The sequence below is a fragment of the Corvus kubaryi genome, unplaced genomic scaffold, assembly GCF_017639235.1.
Source record: "Corvus kubaryi isolate FWS band 111438036 unplaced genomic scaffold, C.kubaryi_AGA036_p1.0 75, whole genome shotgun sequence".
NCBI classification, from domain to species: domain Eukaryota; kingdom Metazoa; phylum Chordata; class Aves; order Passeriformes; family Corvidae; genus Corvus; species Corvus kubaryi.
In genome coordinates this window covers 1,368,030-1,392,286 of record NW_024582062.1, presented here as the reverse complement: position 1 = coordinate 1,392,286, position 24,257 = coordinate 1,368,030, and the positions used below count along the sequence as shown (strand labels likewise).

The 24,257-nt window shown below is 40.0% G+C and overlaps 1 protein-coding gene across 6 annotated transcripts; it reads left to right on the top strand.

The window, feature by feature from the left end:
* Positions 1-195: 195 nt before the first annotated feature.
* PER3 (period circadian regulator 3) lies at positions 196-22,721 on the top strand. 6 transcript variants are annotated; one of them, XM_042051309.1, is made up of 20 exons: positions 198-1,362; positions 1,927-2,042; positions 2,898-3,099; positions 4,134-4,182; positions 5,918-6,060; positions 6,422-6,500; positions 7,094-7,200; positions 7,439-7,595; positions 8,528-8,633; positions 9,022-9,147; positions 9,680-9,806; positions 10,837-10,981; positions 11,592-11,719; positions 12,160-12,363; positions 12,976-13,227; positions 13,749-14,485; positions 15,595-15,760; positions 16,335-16,512; positions 17,146-17,296; positions 18,810-22,721. In XM_042051309.1, exons 1-20 carry the CDS (start codon positions 1,245-1,247, stop codon positions 18,909-18,911), a joined length of 3,393 nt encoding a protein of 1,130 aa, XP_041907243.1. In that variant the 5' UTR covers positions 198-1,244; the 3' UTR covers positions 18,912-22,721. The 6 variants fall into 6 exon arrangements, 4 of the variants coding, with proteins under 4 accessions (XP_041907243.1, XP_041907242.1, XP_041907244.1 ...); XM_042051308.1 differs by having other exon boundaries at positions 199-1,362; positions 16,332-16,512; XR_006020190.1 differs by lacking the exons at positions 17,146-17,296; positions 18,810-22,721 and adding an exon at positions 14,947-15,133 and having other exon boundaries at positions 196-1,362; positions 16,335-16,408.
* The last annotated feature ends 1,536 nt before the right edge of the window (positions 22,722-24,257 follow it).

Below are 24,257 nucleotides of genomic sequence, written 5' to 3'. Positions count from 1 at the left end.
GGGGGGGCTGCGGGCGCTCGGTGCGCGGGAAGCGGCCCCGGCGGGACGGGGCGCTCCGGGCCGGGCGAGACCGAGCTGCACAGCCCCGAGTCCAGCGGCGGCTCGGGCGCCGGCAAAACCAACAGGTACTTGGGCAGCGCGCGGGGGAGTGCTCGTGGGGGCGGCCGGGCGGGAAGCGGGGACCCGGAGCGCTGCTCGGGCCCTGTCACTGCGGGATCCCGGGGGGTCGCGGGCCGCGGCGTGTGCAGGTGAGGCGAGCGTGGAGCTGCTCGCGGCTCCGATAAGCTGTGCCTCATTCTGAGATCGGCTGAGCCGCACACGTCAGCGACCCTTGGGTAGCTTGTATGTGTACTACAGCTAAAAACTATTTAGCGGTACCAAAACAGAAATTACTGAAACAACGTTTTTCGTCAAAGGTCAGAAATACAGTAATTTATTTTTTAATTATAAAATTTATAATGTACGCAGCGTTGGACAGGCATGTAAACTTACCACGCAATACTTACACTTATGTAATGGTTTATATAGTAAGAGTACAATACTAGTAACAGTGTCAAATGGACAAAAGTTAGCATAAAAAACGGTGTTCGTATGTCATCTGCAGGATTAAAATCTGTGGATTGAGGATACTGACAGCTTATTTTTTTAGTCAGTGAAATAAGCAAACGTAAGGAGAGGGAGATTTTGTCTGTTAACAGTTCTTCAGCTGTTGAAGTCAACAGCTGAAAAGTATGATGAAGACGCTGAAGTCACGAGGAATGAAATCTTTGTGTCAGGTGTATTCTGAGGACATCATGGTTCCCTGAGATACTCATAACCAGGGTCAGCCTTCAAGGCTAGAAAAACTTAGATCAAGAATCAGCGTTTATTAATGATTTTAATACCAGTGATATTAGAAAATCTAGAGTAAACATCAGCTTATTTTTAGTTGCTAAGCATCTTAGCAAGCGGAGTGGTTTTGATGTGATTTTGCCATCCATGACATTGGAGTTGGGAAGGAGGAAGGTAGAGGAGAAAAGCTTCAATTGCAAAGATGTGAGAAAGATACAAGAGAAAATTTAATGAATGAGCATTAGGACATTTCTGGATACTGTGTGACTCTGCAGCCATTCTCATAAAATGTTAATTTAGGGAATAATTTTAATTGGGTGATAGGAAAAAAATCTCCTATACCAGAATTCTCTGGTAAAGTTTAACCTGTGTTCTACAGTGAGCAGCTGAATTGGAGTCAATCCCACAGAGATATGATGATGATGATCCAAGAAATGAAAAGGTGTTTGCCTGAAGAGAAAAGGAGTTCTAACAAGCCCAGTACCATCAGTGCTCTCAACTATGCCTTGCAGTGTGTCCAGCAGGTCCAAGGTATGTGTAGAGAAAATTTGGAAGAACAGCAGCATGGTTTCAGTAGCTGTGTCTGGCAACAGGTAGCATTAAAATAATGCATTCCAGTTATCCTGAAAAGAGTTGACTTTCTGAAGCATTGTGGTTTTGTTGCCTTTTTTTTTTGGTAAACAGTCATATTATCTTTTGTATTGAGATACCTCCCTACTGCTTCTCTTTTCTTCAGAGTCCCATAGCTAAGAGGTGCCTAATAGTAACTTTCTATGTATATTGAGAAAATAGTAGTCCCATCCCACTCTGAAAAATTATTGGATAGTTTGTGTTTTTCAACAGAACTAAGTAGCTAAAATTGTACTACTTCCTCATGCTTGTTTTCTGTAACAAAATGCGGTTACTCCAGTAGTATAATCAGTATTCCTTTTCCCTTTGTCACTACACAGACCTTCCTCATCTCACCTTGGACTTCACCAAAAAGATGACAAAAGTACAAGGGCTGTAAGAAATACTTTCAAAGTAGTCTCCTTACTGACTTCTTTATGTTTGTTTTGCTTTTTCTGTTTTGTTTTGTTTTTTTTTTTCAATTAGCAAACAATGACTTTTTCCAGGCTCTGAATGACCGAAGAGTGTTTCAGACAGATGTGGTGACATACAGCATAGAAGAGTTGGTGGCAGTTGCATCTGAACACACTCCAAAAAACACTGTAAGAATTCAGGAACAATCAAGGAGTTAACTCAATTTCACTAAATTTAGTCTCCCAGCATTGTTTTGTGGAAATAGAATGTGTAAAATTGAAAGGCCTTTAAATTTTAGCCAGACAGACCTTCAAGTATTTGAAGATAAATCAAAACTACTTCTTATCTGTGCTGTGTTAGAGTACCCAATGATAGTGAGTGAAGAAATACTAATTTTTCTTCTTTTTTCTTTTTTTTTCTTTTCTTTTTCTTTTTTTGGCCAGAAGCAGCAAATAGCTCTTTGAGAATTCATTTACAGCAGAGTAATCACTTGAGACAGCAGAAAGTTTTTGAAACCAATCAGATCCATAGTTGTGAGGGACTTTTGGTTTCTATTTGTAATCTGCATTTAATATTTTTTTCTGGTTTTGCAATATATGTCATGCTTTCTGGCACTGCTTTAAAGTAAAGAGTGTTTCTTGAATTCAGTACTGCTAGTTGCTATATCAAAAATATTGCAAATGCTTGAAAAAATAAAAAATTGGAAAGCTCTCAGAATTTTTTATGTGTGGAATTGTGATGAATCCTCTGAAATTTGTGGAGGAGTGTGTGGAGTGATAACCATTCATTCTGAGCAAAGGCAAGCATTAATTTGTTTTGAAAAGACTAATGCAGTCTTACTAGCATTTGTAAATCTTGAGTACACTGCTGTAGCACTGGAGAGTGTAGTAGATCACACACTACCAAACTCATTTTTGAACCTCACCCTGAGGGGTGTAGTGGTTTGGGGTTGGTTGGTTTGTTTTGGGGTTGTTTAGCTTCTTATCCATACATTATCACTACTATGTTTGAAGCAACGATTGCCTTTAATGTTTGTTTTCCAGGACACGTTTGTGGCTGTATTTTCCTTGCTGTCTGGACGCATAGTGCATATTTCTGAGCAGGCAGCATCTATTCTGAACTGTAAGAAGAAAGTGTTGGACTCTTCCCGGTTTGTGGAGTTGCTTGTCCCGCAGGATGTGAGTGTGTTCTACACACACACCGATCAGTCTCACTTGCCCCTTTGGAACATGGAAAGTCAAACAGGTGGGACTGGACAATGCTCTTAAATGCTCTGTGTGTCATTCTGTTTTTGCAGAATGAGGACAGAGTAGTAGTTAGTTTTAAATGCTTATGCTAGCAATATGCATCAGCATCATTTGTTCCTTTCCACTTTGAAAACTGGAGTGGCTGTGGGACCGGTACTAGCTAGTGTCGTAAAGACTTAACTCTTACTTGGGGTAAATAAAAGACAGATACGTCATTGTTTTGTGTACCCTCTTACTCATTCCAAATACTGCTGCTTTTTGAAAAGAAAATAAGTCTGACTGTGATTTTAAAGTTGTTTAGTCTACACCTTATGGTTGCTTAGGTGCTTTGTCTTTATGGTCCGCTTGCTGCCTGCTGTCAACATAGCTCACCAAACCCAAGTTTTAAGCTATTTTCTATTTAGTGCTGGATGTGTCTGAACTGAGACTTTTGAGTCCTGTGTTATTTGTGAGCAGTTCAAACATAGCTTGCAGGCCAAGGCTGTGTCTTTTGCCCACCTTGACACTGGGCTGTTGTGGCGTCAGTTCTGAGAAGTCCGAAGTCCTTGGTGTCAAAGGATGTGAGACATCTGGAGGTTTTGAATGCCAGGGATTCCACAACTTGGATGCCAGTGATGTGCTGCACCCCAGTGGAGTTGTGGTTTTCTTGTCCGTATATGGTTTTTGGAACTTGGCTCATAAAGGAAATACCACCTTTCCTTTGCACAGTGATGCACTGGAGAAAGTTTTTTTGGTTGGTTTGGGTTTTTTTGGTTTTGGTTTTTTTTTTTTTTTTTAAATCATATGGATTTCCTCTGAATTTAGTCCAGGTCAGCCACTTCTCTAAGAGTGAGTGCACTAGAGAGGAGAGATAACACTTGAGGTGGGAGCAGACTGTTGAACAGACAATTGAGTAGCTAATAAAGGAGTAGGTTGTGAGAGTAGGTTCAGTCTTGCTCAGTCAGTCTAGAGAATGCATAGTTTAACATAGTTCTAATAGGTGTGACTTTTTAAAGATATTAACTGATACTTTCAATGTGTTCATCTTACTAGCTTCTCCATATGAATATGCACAGGTGAAGTCCTTTTTCTGCAGGATCAGGTAAGTGCATTATTACAGTTTTATTTCTGTGAAGGCTGACAGGGGGTACAGTACTAGGCAGAAACTGTTCTATTGTTACAGCTGACCAGTGTGAGCTCTGGAAGCTCTGTCACGAAATGGGCTTACTGTGTTTAATATTGGCATCCAGTAGGATATTTTGGACATCTTTCCCAGAGTGATGCACAAACTTGCACGGGGACAGAAGGAAAACTGTTGATAGATTCTTCTCTTGGACCTATCAGTTTCCTTTAGTACTGTCATGCAGGAGAATAATCTTGTGAAAAATTGCTGCTCCCCCTTTTACTGTTTGAAAGTGGAGGCAAAGAGTGTTTTGCTTGAGATTAAGATTGCTTGAGAGTTTGTGACAGAAGCCTTAAGAGAAGCTCAGGTCACCTGAGTCCCAGTGTGAAGCCTGACTCCTGAGACTTGTGAGGCCTGACTTGCTGCTGCTATGGATGCTGTTTGTTGCTTAGTACCCAGCTAATCATAGAGCTAAAAGAGGAAAAAAAATTGAGATTGGCCTTCAGTCTTCAGTGCAGTTCTGTTCCAGGCTCGGGTGATCTCTTGATTTCAGTAAGAACTGTTTGCTTCTGAGCAGATATGACACTTACTCCGTCTTTCAGTTCATCATTGATTAATAATTTGTGTTTCAAAAACCTGAGCTCTTAAATCACCTTTGTCTCTCAAATTGTGGAAGGGTACCTGAAATAAATATAGCAGGACAGATAGCAGTGTTAGGTTGGGGGAACTGTTTGTTGGATATATAAACATTTTACAACAGTTTTTCTCCATGTTTTTATACAACATCGGTCTCTACTTCCCTTATGTAACTGATCTTTTGATTATGTTGGCTTTATGACTAAAAATATTTTCTCACAAGCACACACACTAGGCTTAAGTAAGAAAATGGTTTTTTGTGAGTTAGACTTCAGCTATATCCAATTTCCATTTCTATCTTTTGTTTTCCCAAAGGCAGAAGTGTCAGAAGTAATTTTTATGACATTTGCTTCCCTCTAGAAACATTTTACAAAACTAAGTGTGGAGTAAGAAAGTAACTTTTAGGGTAGGTGATAATATCCCAAAATTTCTCTCAATTCTTTCTGTAAGAGCTGGGTGAGATACTGAAATTATAACAGGTGAGAAAGCACTTGCAATAGAAAGTGCCAATTGTTATTGCAGCTATTGCAAAGCCTTGGTTAAGATCTCATAAAGAATGTTTTGTGCTGCTACTGTTCACACATGTTTTAGGAAGACAAATTATGGAGGACAATCAAAAAACAGCAACAGTGAACCAAGGCTGGAGGAGTCTTACTTATGTAGGTCTGTGAAACTAAACTTGAGGGAGACAGATTTTTTTTTTTTTCCCCTAAAATGGTACAGAGTAAACAACAAACAGAAAAAGAACTGTTTATGTTGGAGAACACAAAACCAAATGAGTGGTTCTTGTGAATATGCTTGGACTGAGAATTAGAATGTAGTCTTTAACCATTAGAGTAAGAGTATCTCTAGACAGCCTCTGAATGTAAGTGTTGGAGACAAAACACCTACTTGACTCTGACAGGAGGGAGGTCAGTGTTGCTGAGTGTGTTGACCTTGGATCTCAAGGGAGTGTGCATAGGACCTGATTATTTGGGTTTGTGTGCTCAGCATAACTTCTCTGGGCAGGGCTCTTGGCCCTGGCACATAGTATGTGAGTCTTGAAACCAGTGTGTTAATCCCTTTTGCATTTCCTCAGGGGTGGCAAAGATCAAGACCAAGAAGCGCGTTGTTACCCCTTCCGAATCACCCCGTACTTGGTCCACGTGTGTACTTCTGGCCGTGTGGATGCAGAGTCCTGCTGCCTAGCTTTGGCTGAAAAAATCCACTCTGGATATGAAGGCAAGTCAGGAGGCTCCAATGGAAAAAAGCCCAAGCTAATAGAAAAAGGCAGGGTATGAAAGTCGTCTTCCTCTGTTCAGAACCTGTGCTTGGGTAGTCTCACCTGTGTAAGTTGCAGCTTGTGTGTGCATGCATGTGAATCCAGAACGTCTGTGCTGCCTTTGCCAGGCCTCAGAGCATTTGACCTCTACTCATTATTTTTATTGTTGAGAGAAGCCTGTAGTAGCTAAAAATCTATAATATTTCTATGAGTTATCAATCAGAAAGCATTGAACAATTATAAAGTTCAGGAGCCAGGAAATACCATGAGCTAAAGTAATGCCCAAGTTTTCTGTCTTAGTGCATATTTTGTTTCTATTAGCTCCTCGAATTCCTATGGATAAAAGAATATTCACCACCACTCACACCCCTGGATGTGTTTTTCTGGACATAGATGACAGGTGAGAGATTTGAGTTCTTAAGACCTGTGAGGTATGTATGGAGAGGTAGAAAAAATCCCTTGGTGTGATACAGCTGGAGACCCAAGTAAAGTAGCTGAACTGTGCAATTGGCAATATTTAATTAAACAAAACAGTTTTGTTAGTCCACTCATGGAAAATGTCTCTCACTCCACAGATGCCATCTCCTTTGTTGGTTTAAAACACATGTTAAACAGAACTGCAGTCAGTTTTCCTTACCCAAGGCAATGGGGAGCTGTGGTAGCACCAACAGTGGAAAATGGGCATAACTGCTGACATTTTGCCTATGATCTGTTGTCTTCAAGATCCCTTTTTTTTTCCCTTTGCATGTAGACAAGCACAAAACTGCCTGCAAATGTGAATATCTGTTAAATCTCCAGGCACAGAAATGTTTGTTGTGGGCATTTATGTGTCAGTATTACAGTGCAGGATTATGAGATGGATTGGGAAGTGTTCTGTAACCTTAGTTCATTTCACTGTACATCGTGCATGGGCACTTCAATGACTAGCAAAGGGTTAAGGATGTAAGTAGTCAAAACTATATTATAACCTGTGATAATGTGTTTGGGTTTCAGAGCAGTGCCTTTGTTGGGTTACTTACCTCAGGATTTGATTGGAACATCCATGCTGATGTATTTGCACCCAGAAGATCGTCCTTTGATGATCACTATTCACCGGAAAAGTAAGAGCTGCTTTTAGAGGAATTTCTGTTGGTTTTGATTCCTTCCTTATCATATTGCTTGACATGTGACTGATCTGTGGTCTAGACAAAAATTAACTAATTAATTAATGAAGTCAGTTTGAGATCAAAGCAAATTCAGTCCCAAAGTTCTAGGAACCCCAGTCATTAGTGTTTGTACTTGCACTACTGTGTCATAATGTAAGCTAAACCTTGTTTCTTCATTGTGTTTTTCTTTCAGTACTGAAATTTGCTGGCCAATCCCCTTTTGAACATTTACCTATCAGATTTTGTACTCAAAATGGGGATTATGTCATATTGGACACCAGCTGGTCCAGTTTTGTGAATCCTTGGAGCAGGAAAGTTGTGTTCATCATTGGCCGACATAAAGTCCGGACGTAAGTTGGTTGTAGAATTGATCAAATAAAGTGCTTTTCATTGATTACTCTGCAAAACAAAACAGTGTAAGTACCGAACTAGAGATGTAATGTTGCTCTTGCAGATGTGACAGCTGCCTAGCATCTGTCTTCAGCCCATTCCTTCAGAACAGCATTAGTCTTGTTTATTAAGTGTGAAAATAAATGAATTACTTTGAAGTAAAAGGTAAAGCCAACTTTTTATTTTAGCAGGTTTTTGCATATAGTTGATGTCCAAATACTGTGACAATGGACATGTCTAAATCAAAGTACCAGTTTTAGATGAGTAAAAGCGAAAAAGCAGCATAAAATTAGATCACTTTAAAAAACAATTACCTATAATTCATTCATGGTTGGCTCACCAGGAAAATCCAATTAACTGACCTTCTGGCATGTTTTCTTTTGGCATATTTACTTGATACAGCATTTAAATATTTACCAAGGTAATGTCTTTTTAAAATATACTTAGTATTGAATGTACAAGTTAATTTTTCGGATGTTTCTCCTTAGTTTTCAAGAAATTTGAAAATATGACTGACTGCCTTCTTACCTCATTTCTCTTATAGGAAATGGCTTTTGGGGATGGCCTTCTGGCTTTTCAAAATGATCTTTTATACAAGATTTTATGGGGTATGAGTTTGTCTTCTGAGTGAAGGAGACAGAGGGGTAGATGCTTGTCAGCCTTAACTGGTATCTGTGCTGGTGTATTGACTTCCCTGGAGCTTCCCTGCTCTCATAGCACTGCCCCACTACCCCAGCAGAGCAACTGCTGGGACAGATGACATTTGTGTTGACTCAGCAGAACAGTCAAAATAAAATAATAATAATAAATTAAGAATCTGTTCTAACTGTTTATAGCTATCTTTTCTTCATCAAATGACAATGAATACTGAAATATTGTTGGCTCTCTCCAGAAGCCCTCTGAATGAAGATGTCTTTGCCCCAAGAAGTAAAGAAATGAGCACTGTGGAGAAAGAGATAAGAGAATTACAAGGACAAATTTACAAACTGCTTCTGCAGGTAAAGAAGACAAAAGAATTTCAGAACACAGGCTGGCCTTCTGAAGGAGAGACTAAAAAACTTGAGTCTGATTGGGAGGCTGTTTTGAGAATGTTCTTTTAAAAGGTCTGAAAGGAAAGTTCTACATGGACACAGGCCTGCCTCATTGCAAAAAAAAAAATCTGTTTATTTTTGCCCAGTCTTTATGTTGAAAGATAAATCAGCATCTTGAAACAGTTTGAAGCATGGTAGAGAACTCTTCGTAAGCAAGTGGTAGAGCCCAGACAAATACTGACTTTTCACTTGATTTTCTTTGTTTACTTGAAGTTCTGTGTTGCAAAGTATGTTGTTTCCTGCATTTTGTTCTCTCAGAGGATGATTTTTTAGATTTTTTTTTCCTTTCATACAGCCAGTTCACAGCAATGTTTCCAGTGGTTATGGGAGCCTTGGAAGCAGTGGCTCTTATGAGCACTATATCAGCATAGCATCTTCAAGTGACTCCAATGGGAACTGTGCAGAAGAAATACAGGAACCAGTAAGTCTGTAAATGTGTCACTGCCTGCAGGGTAGTGAAAATACACCTGTAAAAATGAAAGTGTTTACTGTGTACCTATGTACTTCTCATCATGAGTTCTACTGAAGTGGGAAGAATAAAGCCGTACTCAATCTAAATTGGTCAGTTACAGAGTGCTGTCTTTTGGTTTTTGCCCTTAATTTTGCTGACTGCTGTAGAAGAGAGTGGAAGCAGTGCTGTCATAAAACAAGCATTGCAATTACCTAATTTCTTTGTGAGGCTCCTGGGTAAGTCATCAGCTTATTCCCACTCTCAAGGCTTGGTATGGGTATTAAAATATTCAAATGCTGAGGCTGTTTGAGCTTTATCATAGTTAATTTACTTAGATTAACCATGATAATTGGATTAATTAAGTTTACAAATACCGATAGATACTGGGCTTAGGCTGATAGTCTACTCCCTTGCAATTGGAAGAATACAAGAACCCAAGTCAGCTCCTATGGCCTCTTTGTACTCATTTTATTCTGACTTCACATTTTTTGCGTGTCTCAAGATGACATTGCAACAAGTTTGTGCAGATGTCAACCGAATAAAGAACCTGGGGCAGCAGCTGTACATTGCATCAAGGAGCAAGCCACAGAATGCAAATGAACAGGCTGTGAGCTCAGAAGTGCTGGGAGGTAAGTTAATGTAGTTATGATCCTTAAGGTAACATGAACTCCTGTAGATCTGTAGCCATGAGTTTGGCTACCTGGTGTTATGCTGAAGAACTTCAGATAGCATTTTTTAGCATGGCTTAGACGTGGGAAGAGGTTTGTTTTGTTTAAAACCCAAACAAACAAGTCCGACCCCCCCAACTCACCCGTAAAAATGACCTCAGCAGATCCAATAACTTTTTAACTCCTCCTTGAAATAGGGAGGAACATATCTGTCTCTTCCTGGGTTAATAGACTTGTCCTTTTTCATATTTTAACATTTTCTAGTGAAAATGCACATGTCTTGTAGCACATAGTGTGGAAGCTCCCCTTAATTACTTTGTGGACTCTTAGAAACGATCATAGGCTGGACAATATGGCCCCACTTCCCACTGAAATAGGGGCTTAGTTACTGAATGCTTAATATTATACTAGTGCACATCATTTACAGTTTGTACATAGCACAAATACATGGAGAAACCTGGATGCTCCCTCAAATATCATAGGAATCTGTATTAAAACATTTTGCACTGTGATACTCTATTAACTGCTGATCTTGTCTTAGAGGACTCTACTGTCCATATTGATAGGACTCTGGCCAGCATATCCATGGTATACAAAGCTGTGAATTACTGTTAAATAATAGGTTGGATTCTGTGATGTATAAATTGAAAAAAGATTAATATTAATTGCAGCTTTATTTACAATTTAAATGCAGGGGGGTTTATATACTGTTTTGTGTTTGCTTGCATTTTTGAATGGATGTTTAAGGTGGTGGTGGGGGTTGTGGTTTTTTCAGGCATACTTTTCCCTTCTCCTTCCCTTGCCTCAAAACATATAAATTGAGACGAAAATGCAGAATAACTTCGTAATGAGAGCTATGCTGTCATAAGCCATATGTCCTTGTATCATTATATGGATTCCAGTGTATATTTATCTGAGTGTGTATATATCTGTGTGAGGGTAGTGTTTAGATGCCCTTGAGAGGAATCTTTAAAGGTTTCCTCTCTTCCAGGGAAGAGGCACACTGCTTCCTGTTTTCTTCAGACACTGAGAGGTGATAGCACAGAAGAACCAGGCAACACATTTTATGATGATCCAAAGAAGACTCCACATCTTCCTTCCTATCAGCAGATTAATTGTGTTGATAGTATCATCAGGTAATAAACTATGAAACAATTCTAGTGATACAAGTTTTAAGATTAATTGGTGGAAAGTAAATATCCAAGCAGTTTGCATTGGCCTTAAACTGTCTGGGATTTGAGTTGTGAGATAAATTTGGGATTGTTTGTAATGTTTTCTGCCTCTCTGAGCATTGGGATGGCTTGCCTAATCTGAATTACACAGTACTGAAAAGTTTAGGTCCTAAGATTCTGTTTGCAATTGTTTGTTGGCATTTGTCGTTGGTGCAAAAGGAATTTAATTTTGATGGTTGTAATATGTCAGTGTCTTCTCATGACACACTCAGAGAACAGCCATATAAAACAGAAAGTTGATATAATTTATAAAATGTCAGTATTTTTTAACCCAGTGGATAATGTAGTCTTTTTTCTCTTTTTTTTTTTTTCCTTTCCCCTCAAAGAGTGATAGATTTTATTTAAAATACTCCTTGGAAAGCAGATACGTATCCAGAACTTCCTGCAGTGAATTTAAAATACTAGTTAACAACCTCTGGATCTCCAGTTTGGATTGTTCAAATGTTTGTATCTCCAAATGGAGAAAAAACCCCCCAAAATAGAGAGAGCTTCCTGTGATATGCTTTCATTTCAGATATCTAGAGAGCTGCAGTATTCCAGCATTGAAAAGGAAATGTAAGTCTTCTGCAAATACATCATCGTCATCTTCAGAAGATGACAAACAAGTCCAGCAAAGTCAGCAGGAAGTCAGGGCATTGGAAGGTAACACAAAGTGTACTGACAATCATATTAGAACCACAAACTGATGTGGGTTTTTTTTAATATGTCTCTGTTGTGTGTTCCAAGGTTTGTCCACTCTTAAACTGTTGTGTTGCTAACAGTATTTTAGTAAATATTTGCTTAACTTGCCTAGATCTCCCAGTTAAACATAAGCTAAAATGTTAAGTCTTTGAACGTAGAATGCATCAAAAGAACTTTTGTTTATTGTTGTTAAATGAACCTTCTGTTGCTCACTCATTTTATGCCACATTTAGTATGTGCTGACATTGCACTGGCATGTAAATGTTTTTTTAGTATATAAGATTGTCTTACTTAATAGTCTGCATAGTTGCTGGTTATTTCTGAACCAGTGAGACTTGGTGAATTGGGAGCATAGTGCTTGGAGTGGAATTCCATGTAGAAACTTTGTCATTTGCCAATAGATACTGCTATGCTGTCAGCAGTTGAGTCCCACACGCCAATATCTGCTGGTCTGGAAGAGACGCTGAAAGACCAGACAACTGCAGGCATGGTGGGAGCTCCTCTGGCAGACCTGACCCTGTCCAACAAGGCTCCAAGTGTCATGTCTGTCACCAGCCAGTGCAGCTACAGCAGCACTATAGTGCATGTCCCACACCCTGAATCAGGTACTGTTCACACTCACAAAACACTGACTGGTATTTAAATTTACACAATGTCTCCAGCCTGAAGTACATGGTGAGGAAGTTTTGTCCTTTTAAGATACATCCTCAATGAATGAGAATTCTGAAATGCTAAGGTACTTCTCAGGGCACTGTGAAGAAAAATTTGAGCCTGGAAGTTTTGGGAGTATTTTAGTAAAATAGTTTTAACAGACTGCACTGTTTCCTTTCCCCGTGAACTTCATTGCATATACCTCAGACACAACAATGTGCTTTTAGCCATTGAGGATTCAAATAAAAATTACTATTGAGCCAATGTTACTTCATTTTAATGCAGAAAGAAGCAAAAAAATGAGTATGTAGCTGCTATTGCACTAAGAAAATATGAAGAAAAGTGCCTCTAACTTCAAAGGGAATTTGAAGTTTTCCAGACCATGCACAGTAATTTGCTCAGTTGATTTTAGTGTAACTGTATTTGAGTGTAAAGGGTGTTTTCTCCCCATGCCTCTGGTCAGTAGCTCAGACAAGGTTGTTTTCTCTGTAACACTCTGGGTGTTGTGGGAGTTGACACCAGAAGGGCAGAGAAGAGAGTGATTTTATTTTCTTCCCTCTTCAAAGAAGTGACTACGATGGAGGATGCTGCCGTTGGAAGTGAACAAATTGAGCTGCCTCCTGTGAATGCTCAGAGTCTTGCAGTGCTGCCTGAGGACTTAAAGCCAGTTGGGCTGACAAAAGAGACATTGTCAGCCCACACTCAAAAGGAGGAGCAGAACTATGTTGACAAGTTCCGACAGAGGGTCTTGCTCTCTCCGTTTAGGACTTACCTTCAACAAGGAAGCAGAAGTAACAACAGACATTCCTGTGGCCAAGGTAGGAAGCAGCTTTGAGAAATCAAGACTTGTTAGATGACTTACAAGGACCAACCTAGCCATGGAGTTTGGTTCTCCTTTGTATAATTTAATGAGTGTCTTATTGTGGCTGCAAACAGAATGCTTCCTTTGGATTGCCAAGATTTGACAGCAGCATTGCCCACTCAGAAGGCCTGCTCCATCTTGGATCTTGTTATCTTATACTTTTCACAAAGCAGATAGTTACTGTAATAAACCCTGCAAATCCCAGGTAGTTTGTTGCCTCCCCTTGAAAGAATGTAAAAGATCTGATTGGGATAAGCCAAAGTGATCTATAAGAAAATTGATGACATGAAGGAAAATACTGTAGATATGTCAGCAAATCCATCACTGGCATTTGGAAGAATTATCCAGAAGAAAGTCAGCTCTCTGAATAAGCCACAGTCATTTATCTAGGTGTTTTTCTCTTTTTTTTCCCCCTCTTTTTTTTTTTTCCCTAGGCCTATCATTTCAGTGAGTGTGTTTATTTTTCTTCCTCCTTAGGCGATTCTCCTTCAAAGCAGATGAGCCCAGCTAGCTGTAAAAAAGGAAAGCATGGAAAATTCAAGCGCCAGAAACCTCAGAGACAATGTTCAGATAGCCACTCTTCTAGTAAAAATAGAAATAGTCTTCCATGTGAGAAGAGAACAAATCAGAAACAGTTGTTCTCTCCCTCAGAAGTGTCCTATCTGAGCTCCTCCAGTCGTAGTGTCCATCCTCCTGTGGGATTTCCTGTCTATTCGGATCCGGTGTCTACTTTTCCAGCCTCTTCTGGAGGAGAGCAGCTTGCCCTTCGCTCATTACAACCTCAGTCCATGTCTTCATCACAACTATGCTGTGGAACACAGTCATACCCAGTCTTTTATCCCCCAAACATAGGCACATTTATGGCTGTATTTTTTCAGGGTTTCCCCATGTATGCTCAGATGCCTCAACATGTCTTTCTCCCTAGCCCTCAGTGTGTTTATCCCCCCTCTTCATACCCATGCACCACACTACCCCCAGCCCCCGCTCCTTGTGCTCCATCACCAGTAGCACCACACTCCGTGGATCAGCCCTTTCCAGCCTCTCCTCACTCATCCGTGGAGGACCAGCAAGAGGGCCAGTGTGACCAGGCCCTACTGCTGAGCAGCTCACGGAGCAGCTCCCCACTTCAGCTGAATTTGCTTCAAGAAGAGCTGCCAAAACCTATGGAGCTTTCCATTAGTGCTGATGTTAAGCCACATGCAGAAGATAAATGCGTAAGTAAAAAAGATTTTTCATGTAGAGAAGAAACTGATTTTCAGTGTTCTGTCACCAGAACCATTGATGATGATCTGTGTGTCACAGACACAGATTTTGTTAGCTGCTTTTTCTGTTGGCTGTGCTATGTAGGCTGCAGATCACAAATAGCACAGGAGGTGGAGAAAGCAGTTTATACTTGTGCTTATGGGAACTTGTACCACTATAGTGTTGGCACTTAGTAAATGACAGAAATGTGAGATCTTCTGGTCTAGGCTGCCGCAAGCTGCTTCTGCTCAGCATTTTGGCAGCAGCCTCTTCATTGGAACTGTCAGCTAGAATTTGGGGTTTGGGGCTTTTATGCATGTGGAACTTGGTTAGTGCTGCACAATTTGCATCCTTTTTCACCCAGTCCCACAGTCTCTGTGGAGAACCAAAACAAAGGGAAGATACTCTTCTAATTACTCCCTCTGTCTCCCAGGGATGCAGCTAATGAAAGAAGAACAGGGATCCGTGTGGGTCGGTTTCCATACATGGGCATAGAAAAGGCCTCTCCAACTTCCGCGGTAAACTCAGAGGCAGGAATCTGAGCTCTGCAGGCAAGGAAAAAAATGCTGCCTCCTGAATCCAGATTGGGCTGGAAAGGCTGGATCAGCTGAAACTGCAGGGTAGGGTCCTGAAAGGGGAGCTGGTGTACCTGGAGCTGCTGAAGCCATTGCTTCACATAGTGAATCAGGGGAAGACTCTCTCATTTTCCCTGTAGTGCACCTTTGCTTGATGCGTATGGCTGCTTCATGCCATGTAACAGGATGTGAAGGGAACTGACTCCTTCTCTCTTGTCAGCAGAAAATGTTAACTTTATGTAACAGTACAATATCCTGACAAAGTGGGGAAGGATCTACAGCAGAAACCAGTAAACGAGAGTTCAGATGCTTGTTGATTTTCACCCATGCAGAGTGTTATCCTGAGTTCTAAACCACCACTCATTTTCAGAGCTAGAAACTCCAAACCTGTTGAATTGATATGAGAACTTGGTCAACGTGTGACAAATTCAATAGCTGCATGAATTTCCTTTTGCATACTTAAATGTAACTTCTGTGGATGTTTTGGATCTGCTTTTTGTCTCCAGGATAATGATCCAGAAGATAGTGGTAACAGTGCTGCTCTTGAATTTCCTGACCGCTTGTTGTACGACGACTCACAGTTGGTTTCAGGTTCAGCAGCATCAGGCACTGGATCAGCTTTGTCTGGTTCTTTAGGCTCTAGCTTCAACGAGGTTTCTGGTCATGGCACAGGTAGGGAAGTCCAAGATTTAGGTATTTGGTGCTAGATGGCTTGCTAACATAATAAATAGCAAGATACTCTATTGGGGATGGGAAATCCATGTAAGAAGATCTTTTACTTTTCACCAGCTTTCAGTGTTTGAAGCCAAGTTTTTTTCAGTCTTTTTCCAACTGTAGTTGGAAATATGTGTCTAAGAAGCTAATGATTTAACCTGGAAGGCACTCTTTTCATTTTTCTCATTATCACTTTTCTCTGCATTAGATAATGGTTTAGATCTTACTTGACTGGAGGTAAATCTGCATAGAGCAGGACCTCTCAGAAACAGAAGTTTAGCCAATTAATTTTGAGAAAAGCGAATAGAGCTTTGGAGATCTTGAATAACTTAAGAGAATGCACTTTATCTTTGAATTCTCAATAGGTAGTAATTGCTAGAGCAATAATCTGGGAATACCTGTGTTTGTATTACAGAAGTAATTTGCAAGAATACACTGGTGGTGGTGTACTTTTTGTGCTGAATTACTGGGATTTTCCAGGCATCTGCTTCTTTTTTTTTTTTTTTTTTCCTTCCATGGTCATTCTCAGCAGGTAGTGGGAAAAGCGGCAAGTATTTTGCCAGTAATTGTTCTTCTGAAACTTCCAAAGAAGAGAAGAATCAGGAAGCAGAAGAAAAAGGGACAGCTTATAAATCGAAACATGAGTCAGCCTGGGTGATGATGGATCACACACCTGAACGAGTTCAAATGAATTACCAAATGCCAAACAGGTTGGAAAACATCAACAATTTCTGACGTGTAGTTTGGAATTGTGCATGGAACGATAGGATTAAAGTGAGACTGTCAAAACAGCACACATACCAGTGAAACTTCAAGAAGTTGTATTGCATTATTTTTGTGCAGTTTGGGCTTGGTTATGTACTTACTTTTGTCTTATTTTTTTCCCGTTCCCCCCACCAGTTACAATAAGGTAACATGTAACCTTTTTTGCTGAAGTATTAATGGAATCGGTTATTGTTCTGCACTTTGAATGCATAAGGGGGTAAAAGTACAGGTTATTTGCAAGTTGCTTGCAATTAGCTTACGTATAATTTGTAATTGGATTCCATATTAAAAAAAGCACCATATCACCATATAAGGCCATAAAGCAAAACAAACATCCCCCCACCCCCCCCAAACAACCAAAAGCTCCCAACAAAGCCAACAGCAAACAAACCCCAGACTGTTAGCGCAGTGTTGAAAGCAGCCTTACAAAGCAAATAAGGTACAAAGTACAGTCCCCTTTCAACACTCAATGCTGTCTGGGCTTTAGCCATAGATTGTGGTCAAGAGACTCTCACAACGTCAGTGCCTGTCTTGCTTCATGTAGTAAAGCTGTGTTCATAGGTGTCTCTTCCCTACAGAATCAAAGAGGAGGTTCTAAAGCAGGATCTGGAGAAGCTGGCAGTCATGCAAAAGCAGCAGCCTTGGTTTACAGACGGGCAGAAGAAGGAGCTTGCAGAGGTGCACACTTGGATCCGGACCCAGACTGTCCCCCTGCAAATCAGCACACAGGTGAGCAGTGGGAAAGGACTCTGGAGATCATCCCTGCCTTGGCCAGCCCAGGCATTTCCAACCTGTGCTGGGTTATGGATGTCAGTATAAGCAGGAAATGAGCTTGAGTACGCTAGCCAGATGAGAAATGCCACCATACAGGTCTTGCCATTGTATTTTTTTTTTTTTCCCCAAAACATGCAAATTCTGTACAGGAACCACCAGTAGCAAAGTTCTTTCAGTCACAGTGTTGGATGAATGGGAATAGTGTCATGATCTCATGTAAGGCATCTAGAGTTGTTTTTGCTGTTGGTATTAAGTCTTTTGCTCTTTTTCTTTTAAAATTTTTGCTATAATTGAGTAGTATATAATGCTGGGATATCAGTAAAAATTAGAGCAAGTGTGTTCAGGAAGCTGAAAAATGCTCAGTCACAGAGGAGGGTCAGGTGTATTGTAAGAAACACAAAAATAGCCAGGTTTTGGTAGGTGTATTCATTCATTTAATCTTATACTTGATTATTTTAGCTGGTATAACTCTTGGGCACTCTGCTAAACTGCTTCTGATTTGTATTAAAGTGTATCAGAGAATGTCCTAATCAGTTTAAAGTGCTCCCAGGTGCTATGGAGAACGGCAAGACAGATCCAGTCCCACAAAGAACTAGAGCTTCAGTGTTGAATTGAACAGAAAATGTTAAGGCTGTGTTCATGTACTTGTGCAGCAGAAAAATCTCGTGTCTGTTTTAGCACTGCATGCTGGGCTAGGGTTGTCAAATGTGGCGTTCTGAGATGTGGTATTTATTCTTAGAGAAGGAAAACTAAGACATGTATGTCCTTGGCTATGGAACAAGACCAGAAAATTAAGTCTTTGTTTTCCTAATACCTCATTGATCAAAATCATGTGTCCTGTTGTGGTTAGGAACACTATGTTTGATTCAGATAGCAAAATTATGTCCAGTGATCTTGTAGAAAATTCTGTTGAATGTTTATAATCTCAAATGTTAGGAAATGTATTGATATGCAAGCAGAAAGTCATGTTTCCAGTGCAGATTGTGAATTTGCAAATACAACTAGGCTTCTGACAGTAGCAAGAAATACAGAACTTCTGTTTGGAAACTTTATTTCAATATTGTACCATTTCTCAAGAACAAGAAAAATGTGGTCTATCAATACACTCAGGCATTTGAGCTGTTTTATGTTGGTCAGTGTTGTTGCTGTTCAGGCTGCAGTCCAAATCTTCAATAAGGAGCTTGCTTATAAAGCTGAATGATAAGGTCTTCAAATTCAAGGTCACATGCTTTTGTATCTCAAAGGTAGAACTGTATGTTCCACTAACTAAATTAATTAATCTCTGAGGCAAGGTAAATTGCAGGTACAAGTATCTGCAAGATACCTGTATAATCTCTGCTCTCAGAGAGATCTCACCCCATTGGTGAGAAGTTTCAAGAGATTGTAATGTATCATTCCATAGGATTTGACCTTTTGAAATACGCTCATAAGAAGAATTGAAATGACTATTACTTGCTCCTTTTCAAAGGGCTGTGTTACGTGTGACAGCAGGGAAGCGAGTTGTGAGGCTGCAGTGGCTGATGACAGCGTGGAAAACAAGGGAGAGCCACCCCCAGTCGTGCAGCGCTGAGGACATCAGCACCTGTGTCAGTGCAACTGCTTGGTGTAATTCCCATCCTCTTTCCCTCTGGCTTTGCTCCATACCAGCAGTGACTCTACATGGCCATCTCTTACCAACATGAGCAGTCACACATGAAACTCAATCTTCCTCCATTGCCCCTCCACTCCTGGCATGACTCTGAAGACAATCTTTCAGTGGGAGACTGTTTCACTTTCTGACCTCACAGACTTGACACAGAATGGGTTATGTTTGTAACCTTTAACTGCTCAATGATGAGCAAAATACAAAGATTTTTTTGGTTTGGGTGTTTGTTCTTTTGAAGTTGGCAAGTAAGTCTGAAAAGATGCAGTGTTTAAGAACCTATGGTGATGAACCTACTGATCAGAGCATGTTTACTCTCCAAGTAAGGTGGATGTATTGAAACCAAGCTACAGTAGAGTACTCTGCATTTTGTTCAATATTTAAAGGTCTAAACTAAAGATCCAAATATTGAGAGGCTCTGAAATTGCTGTAGCTGGTTTGAGAATCCAATAGGCTTTTTAAAGAGCAGCTGAAACTGGCCAGGTTATTCTGCATCAAATGCCTTTTGCCAGCTTGTGCCCATTGAAAAGAAGTAAACTGAAGTGAAAAGAAGCAAATCTTTTCCCTATGTTTTTTGTGAGATGTGTTTTGGAGTCAAGTTATTTTACAGCTCTTGATTTTAAAGCTGTGTTTATCCAGACATATATAAATGAAGTGAGGATAACTGGTTTGTGACTACATCAGAGATGAAATTACACACAGCAGTTTAAAAAAAACCCAGCCAACCTGAAAGTATCAATCCACAGGCTCTGCTTTTTAAAAACAGACCCATGGAAAATTTCCTCTATCAAGGCAAGTAGATATCAATTAAAGTAGTTACACGCAATCTTTTATTTTACGTTGGTAGTGCTTGGGAAGGTCGGTTTGTATCATAATGTTTTCTTTGTTGAGTGGTTAGAGTTGAATCCAGACATAACAAATAGGAAATTATTTAAGCAGTTTCTCTGATTTGTTTTTGTTGTGGTGATGCCAAAACCAAAAAGAATTTATTTCATTTCTTCTGCTTTCAAAACTCACATGTTGTGGAGCCAAATTTGAACATCAAACCCCATATTCATTATTCCTTAGCACTGTTGACTTCCTGCACAAGATTTAACCTCTTTCATTGTAATGGAGTCTCTGGCTGTTGAAATCCATGGATGAAAAAGGAGTTTGTGGTTCAGAACATGGTAACCATTTTCAGTATGTAAAAGGACTTGTTCTCATGAATGTCTCAAAGTGCTCTTCAAACAGGACGTGCTTGGCTAAAGCCTGGCAAATTTTGTCTGATTTCCCATCTGTTTATCAAAAGCTGGATGTAATCAGGTTTTCCTTGTGGGGTTATTAATCACCTTAGCTTTCTCAACAAAGAGTTTTAGAATGTAGCATGTTATTTACCCTTTTGTTCTGTGTAATCCTTTTGCTGCTGTGTGAAATATTTTCATTTCTCTAGTTTAAGTTACTAGTAAGCTTCAAGTTGTTGAATTAATACTGTGATCTGCAGGTCATTGAAGGAAAACTATGTTTATCTAAAGGTTTCTTTACCTGAAAAAGTCAATCCAGTGACAATCTTTCTTGTTAAAGTTTATTTTAAGGAAAGTTATTTTTACAGAATTTTGAGTTTTCAAGGCTAATTTGACTCAGGCAGCATTCTTTTTAGGGGCTTGGGTTTTTTTCAGTGTTTTTGCCTGCTCTGTTTATACCTATTGGTTTCTATTTATTCTTAAGCTGCATTTCTTTGTCTTTCAGTTTTTTCAGCTTGAACTTGTTTTTTTTCTTGTGTTGTAAATCAGCAGAGGTCCACACACCCTCAGTACTGCTTGTGTTCAAACTTCAAACACCTCTTAAGAGACTTCAATAGGTGTTTACATGTAGCAGGTTATGTATTCAAGTAGGAAGATGTGGGCAATACCTTATACCTTCCTGTTCTTCTTACAGCGTTTTCCAAATACACTATTCTGCTTTATAACCACACTGCCTAGAATATTTGCTCTGAAACATGTAATAAGATACTTTGTGTATAGGTTCTTTCTTGATTGGGGAGCTTCTTAATTAACTTATCTGTCAAATTAGACTTATGCACTAGAAACCATTCTACTTAGCTGTGCTTAAATTAAAATGATGGCTTCAATGCATTTTGAGACTTAGTGAAATAGATTAAATTGAATATTTCAGGTAAGGACAGCTGTCTCCTTCAAAATAGTTTGGAACCCTAAGCCAGAAGGACAGTTAAGATAGCGGCCAACTCTTTCATGTACGTTATTTTTATTTCCTGCGTTTGAAAATGGTTGTTTATTTCCCAAGTATGAAAATGAGCTGATTTGCAATGTCTTAGCAGGCAGACATGTCATCTCTTTTGTTAAACAGTGAGACGTAGTTCAGGAAAATGGCAGTATGTACCTAACACTTGAATAATGCTTTTCATCCATGGGTCTGTGAACATGTCAAAAAGATGACTATTATTATCCCAGCTGTATAAAAAGAGGCAGAAACACAAAGGTGCATACCCACAGTTCATTCCAAATTCAGGAGTAAAATTTTGGAATCTTCACTTGCTGTATCCTGCACTGTCTTTGCTACAAGTGACCAAAATTCTTTATGTAGAAACCTGATCATGTTTCCTGTGTTTCTTGTTTGGAGATGTTCTTGTACCCCCCAGTGCTGTGAATTTGTGCCCTAGAATCACTGAGCAACAGAAAGCCCAGACAGTTTTTGAATTGCTGTGAATACCATAGACTCTCTGGCCATACATAATGAAAATTCATGTGCCTAGGAGTTTGAATTCCAAGTTTGTAATCCTGGCTAAATCTTAGGTGCAGGATCCCTTTTCTGGGGCTGTGCAAGTCCTGGGTTATGGAAAAAATTTTGATGTGGGAGAATAATGTAAGAGGAATGAAGAGATGAATCAGTGCCCTGTGTGATGGTGAGACAGTTATTTGCCCAAAAATCAAATGGTCTTGGCTGCAAAATCAGCAGATTTTATCCCCTTAGGATAAAAAAAAAAAAACAAACCCAAACTTTCCCAAGGTACTCTTTACCCTGCTAGAGCCACAACTTCATCTTGTCATGAAATGCCTTATCAAGCCTTTGATCTCATTTCCATAAGCTTTCAGGAACTGGCAGTTTTTACTTCAGCTTGTACTAATCTTTCAGTCCTTGTAGTGTGCTCGAGTGATCACAGTGAGATGCAGTTCTGATCAGAAAGGCCAATGGAGTAAGTGTTGCAGCCAGATTTGCACCTGCTGTTTTGTTTCTGTGGCTTTTGTTTTGCCTGGCAAAATGTTGCAGACAGTTTAGAGCTGCTTGGAAGGTCATTTATTTGGTGGTCAGAGGGAAAACATGCTGGAACAGCACTGATGCAGTTACTACCCCCCGTGGGGGTGTCAGCAGTTTGGAAACCCTTGGAGGATTTCGCTGGCAATTTTTTTTTGTTGTTGTTGTATTCATAAATGTAGAATTATGTTTTTAAGAGATGAGTTGTTGTGCAGATATTTTCATGGCATTGCTATGAACAGAAGGGACCCTCATGTATTTTTACAGTGTGGTAAATACTTGCTGAAGTAGTAATGTATTGATAAGTTTATCTTCCAGCTGAATCAAGTTTTGAATCACGATTGAATGAATTTTTACATCAGTTGGTAGGAGTATTTTATTGAACTAATATTCAGCTGTGGTTGAATTTGCAGTTGTGATTTTAACTGTACACTTTAAAGGAGCATCTGATTTTATAAATAAAACTGAAAAATATGCTGCAAAGAACTGTTTCAAATGTGTGTTTACTTTTGTTCTTGGTAATGTGTAGAAAATAGACTTTTAACAGGACACTCAATATCTTTTTTGATTGTACATGGGTCAGGGTACAGTGTCCATGGGGTTGTGGGTACAGTGCAAATGGCCATGTAATGGCCATTTATGCAGTTTTGTTGAGGGGGTTTGTGGTTTTTTGGTTTCTTCAGACACACCTTGCTCATTCCAGGATATGTTCTTTTCTTTTCTAACTCTATCCCACAAGGGCAAGCACTTTTTGTGTGTGAAATATTATATATGGATTTCTAAATGGGTGGGATTTGGCAAGCAGGCCTTAAAGCTTCTGTCTGTGCTGACTTTTTTAGAAAATTTTTGTTCTAGAGGAAACAGAATTTTTTCTGAATTTTACATAAAAAAATTAATAGGTTTAATTCATAAGCATGTCTCATAGAGCAAGGAAGTTCTTAACTAATTGCAGAGCAACAATTTGTTCATCTTTTTCTGCTTTAAGGGACTTAACAGAGAGAAGTGATCGATAGTGCTTAAAGAAGCCTGCAGGAGAAAGGCAAAATCACTGCAGGGAGTACAAAGTACAGAACAAAAGTAGCATCATACTGAAATCAGAAAAGAAGGAAGTAATCTTAGATGAGTACATAACTGAAAGTGCTTCTGGTAAGGTAAGTGATGCAGTTCCTTGAAATACAGGCATCTTGAAAGTAACATTGGATATATCATTGCTGAAGGTTTATTGATTTTTTTTTAAGGGTTAGTTGGTCATTTTAAGCATTCTTAAAAATGTGAGTCAAATTATCTATCTATTCCAAAAAATGAGGATAAATGAATAGGCTTGTGAAATGAAAAATGTTCAGGATGGTTCTATGTTTCTATTCAGAGATCTAGGCTCTGCCTGTCCACGTTTCTGCTTTGTCAATAGCAGTCATCCTCCTGCCAAGTTCTGGCTCACAGCTGTAGCTGACACATTTGTGTGGATGTCAGAGGTGAGCTGCCTGCTGTACTGCTGTATCGTTGGCAGATGGTGAGAAATAAAAATTGGACCTGTGATGCTTAATCATCCCATTCTCAGAAGTAATGGGCCTGTGTTTTCCATCGTAGGTTTGCCCCACAGCAGCGTGGTCCCTGTCAGGATACCCATCACACGCTGCTGTGTGGCTCTGACCGGGGTCTGCCTGCTGGGCTCCCAGCTGGAGCTGCAGTTTGCCCTCTGGCACCCGGTGCACATGGGCTCAGGATGCTGCTGGCTGACTTCCCCAGCTACACTTTCCGATGGAAAGGCAAACCTGCCTGGCTTCCAGACCCTTTCTACAGTCTTGTTAGTTCTCTGTGACAGTTCCAGCCCTGTCTGTGGCCTGCAGGAGTGAGGAAAAGCTCTGATGTGAAAGCTGGCAGGAGCTGTGTGTCTCAGCAGGGTGGGGGAGAAGCAGAGTTTGCCCTCCTGTGTCATGAACTGGCCAGGCTCTCTGCTTGTGGGCCCTGGACCTGAGTTTATCTGGCATCTGCCAGGAATGTCCTTCAGGAAGGAAGCACTTG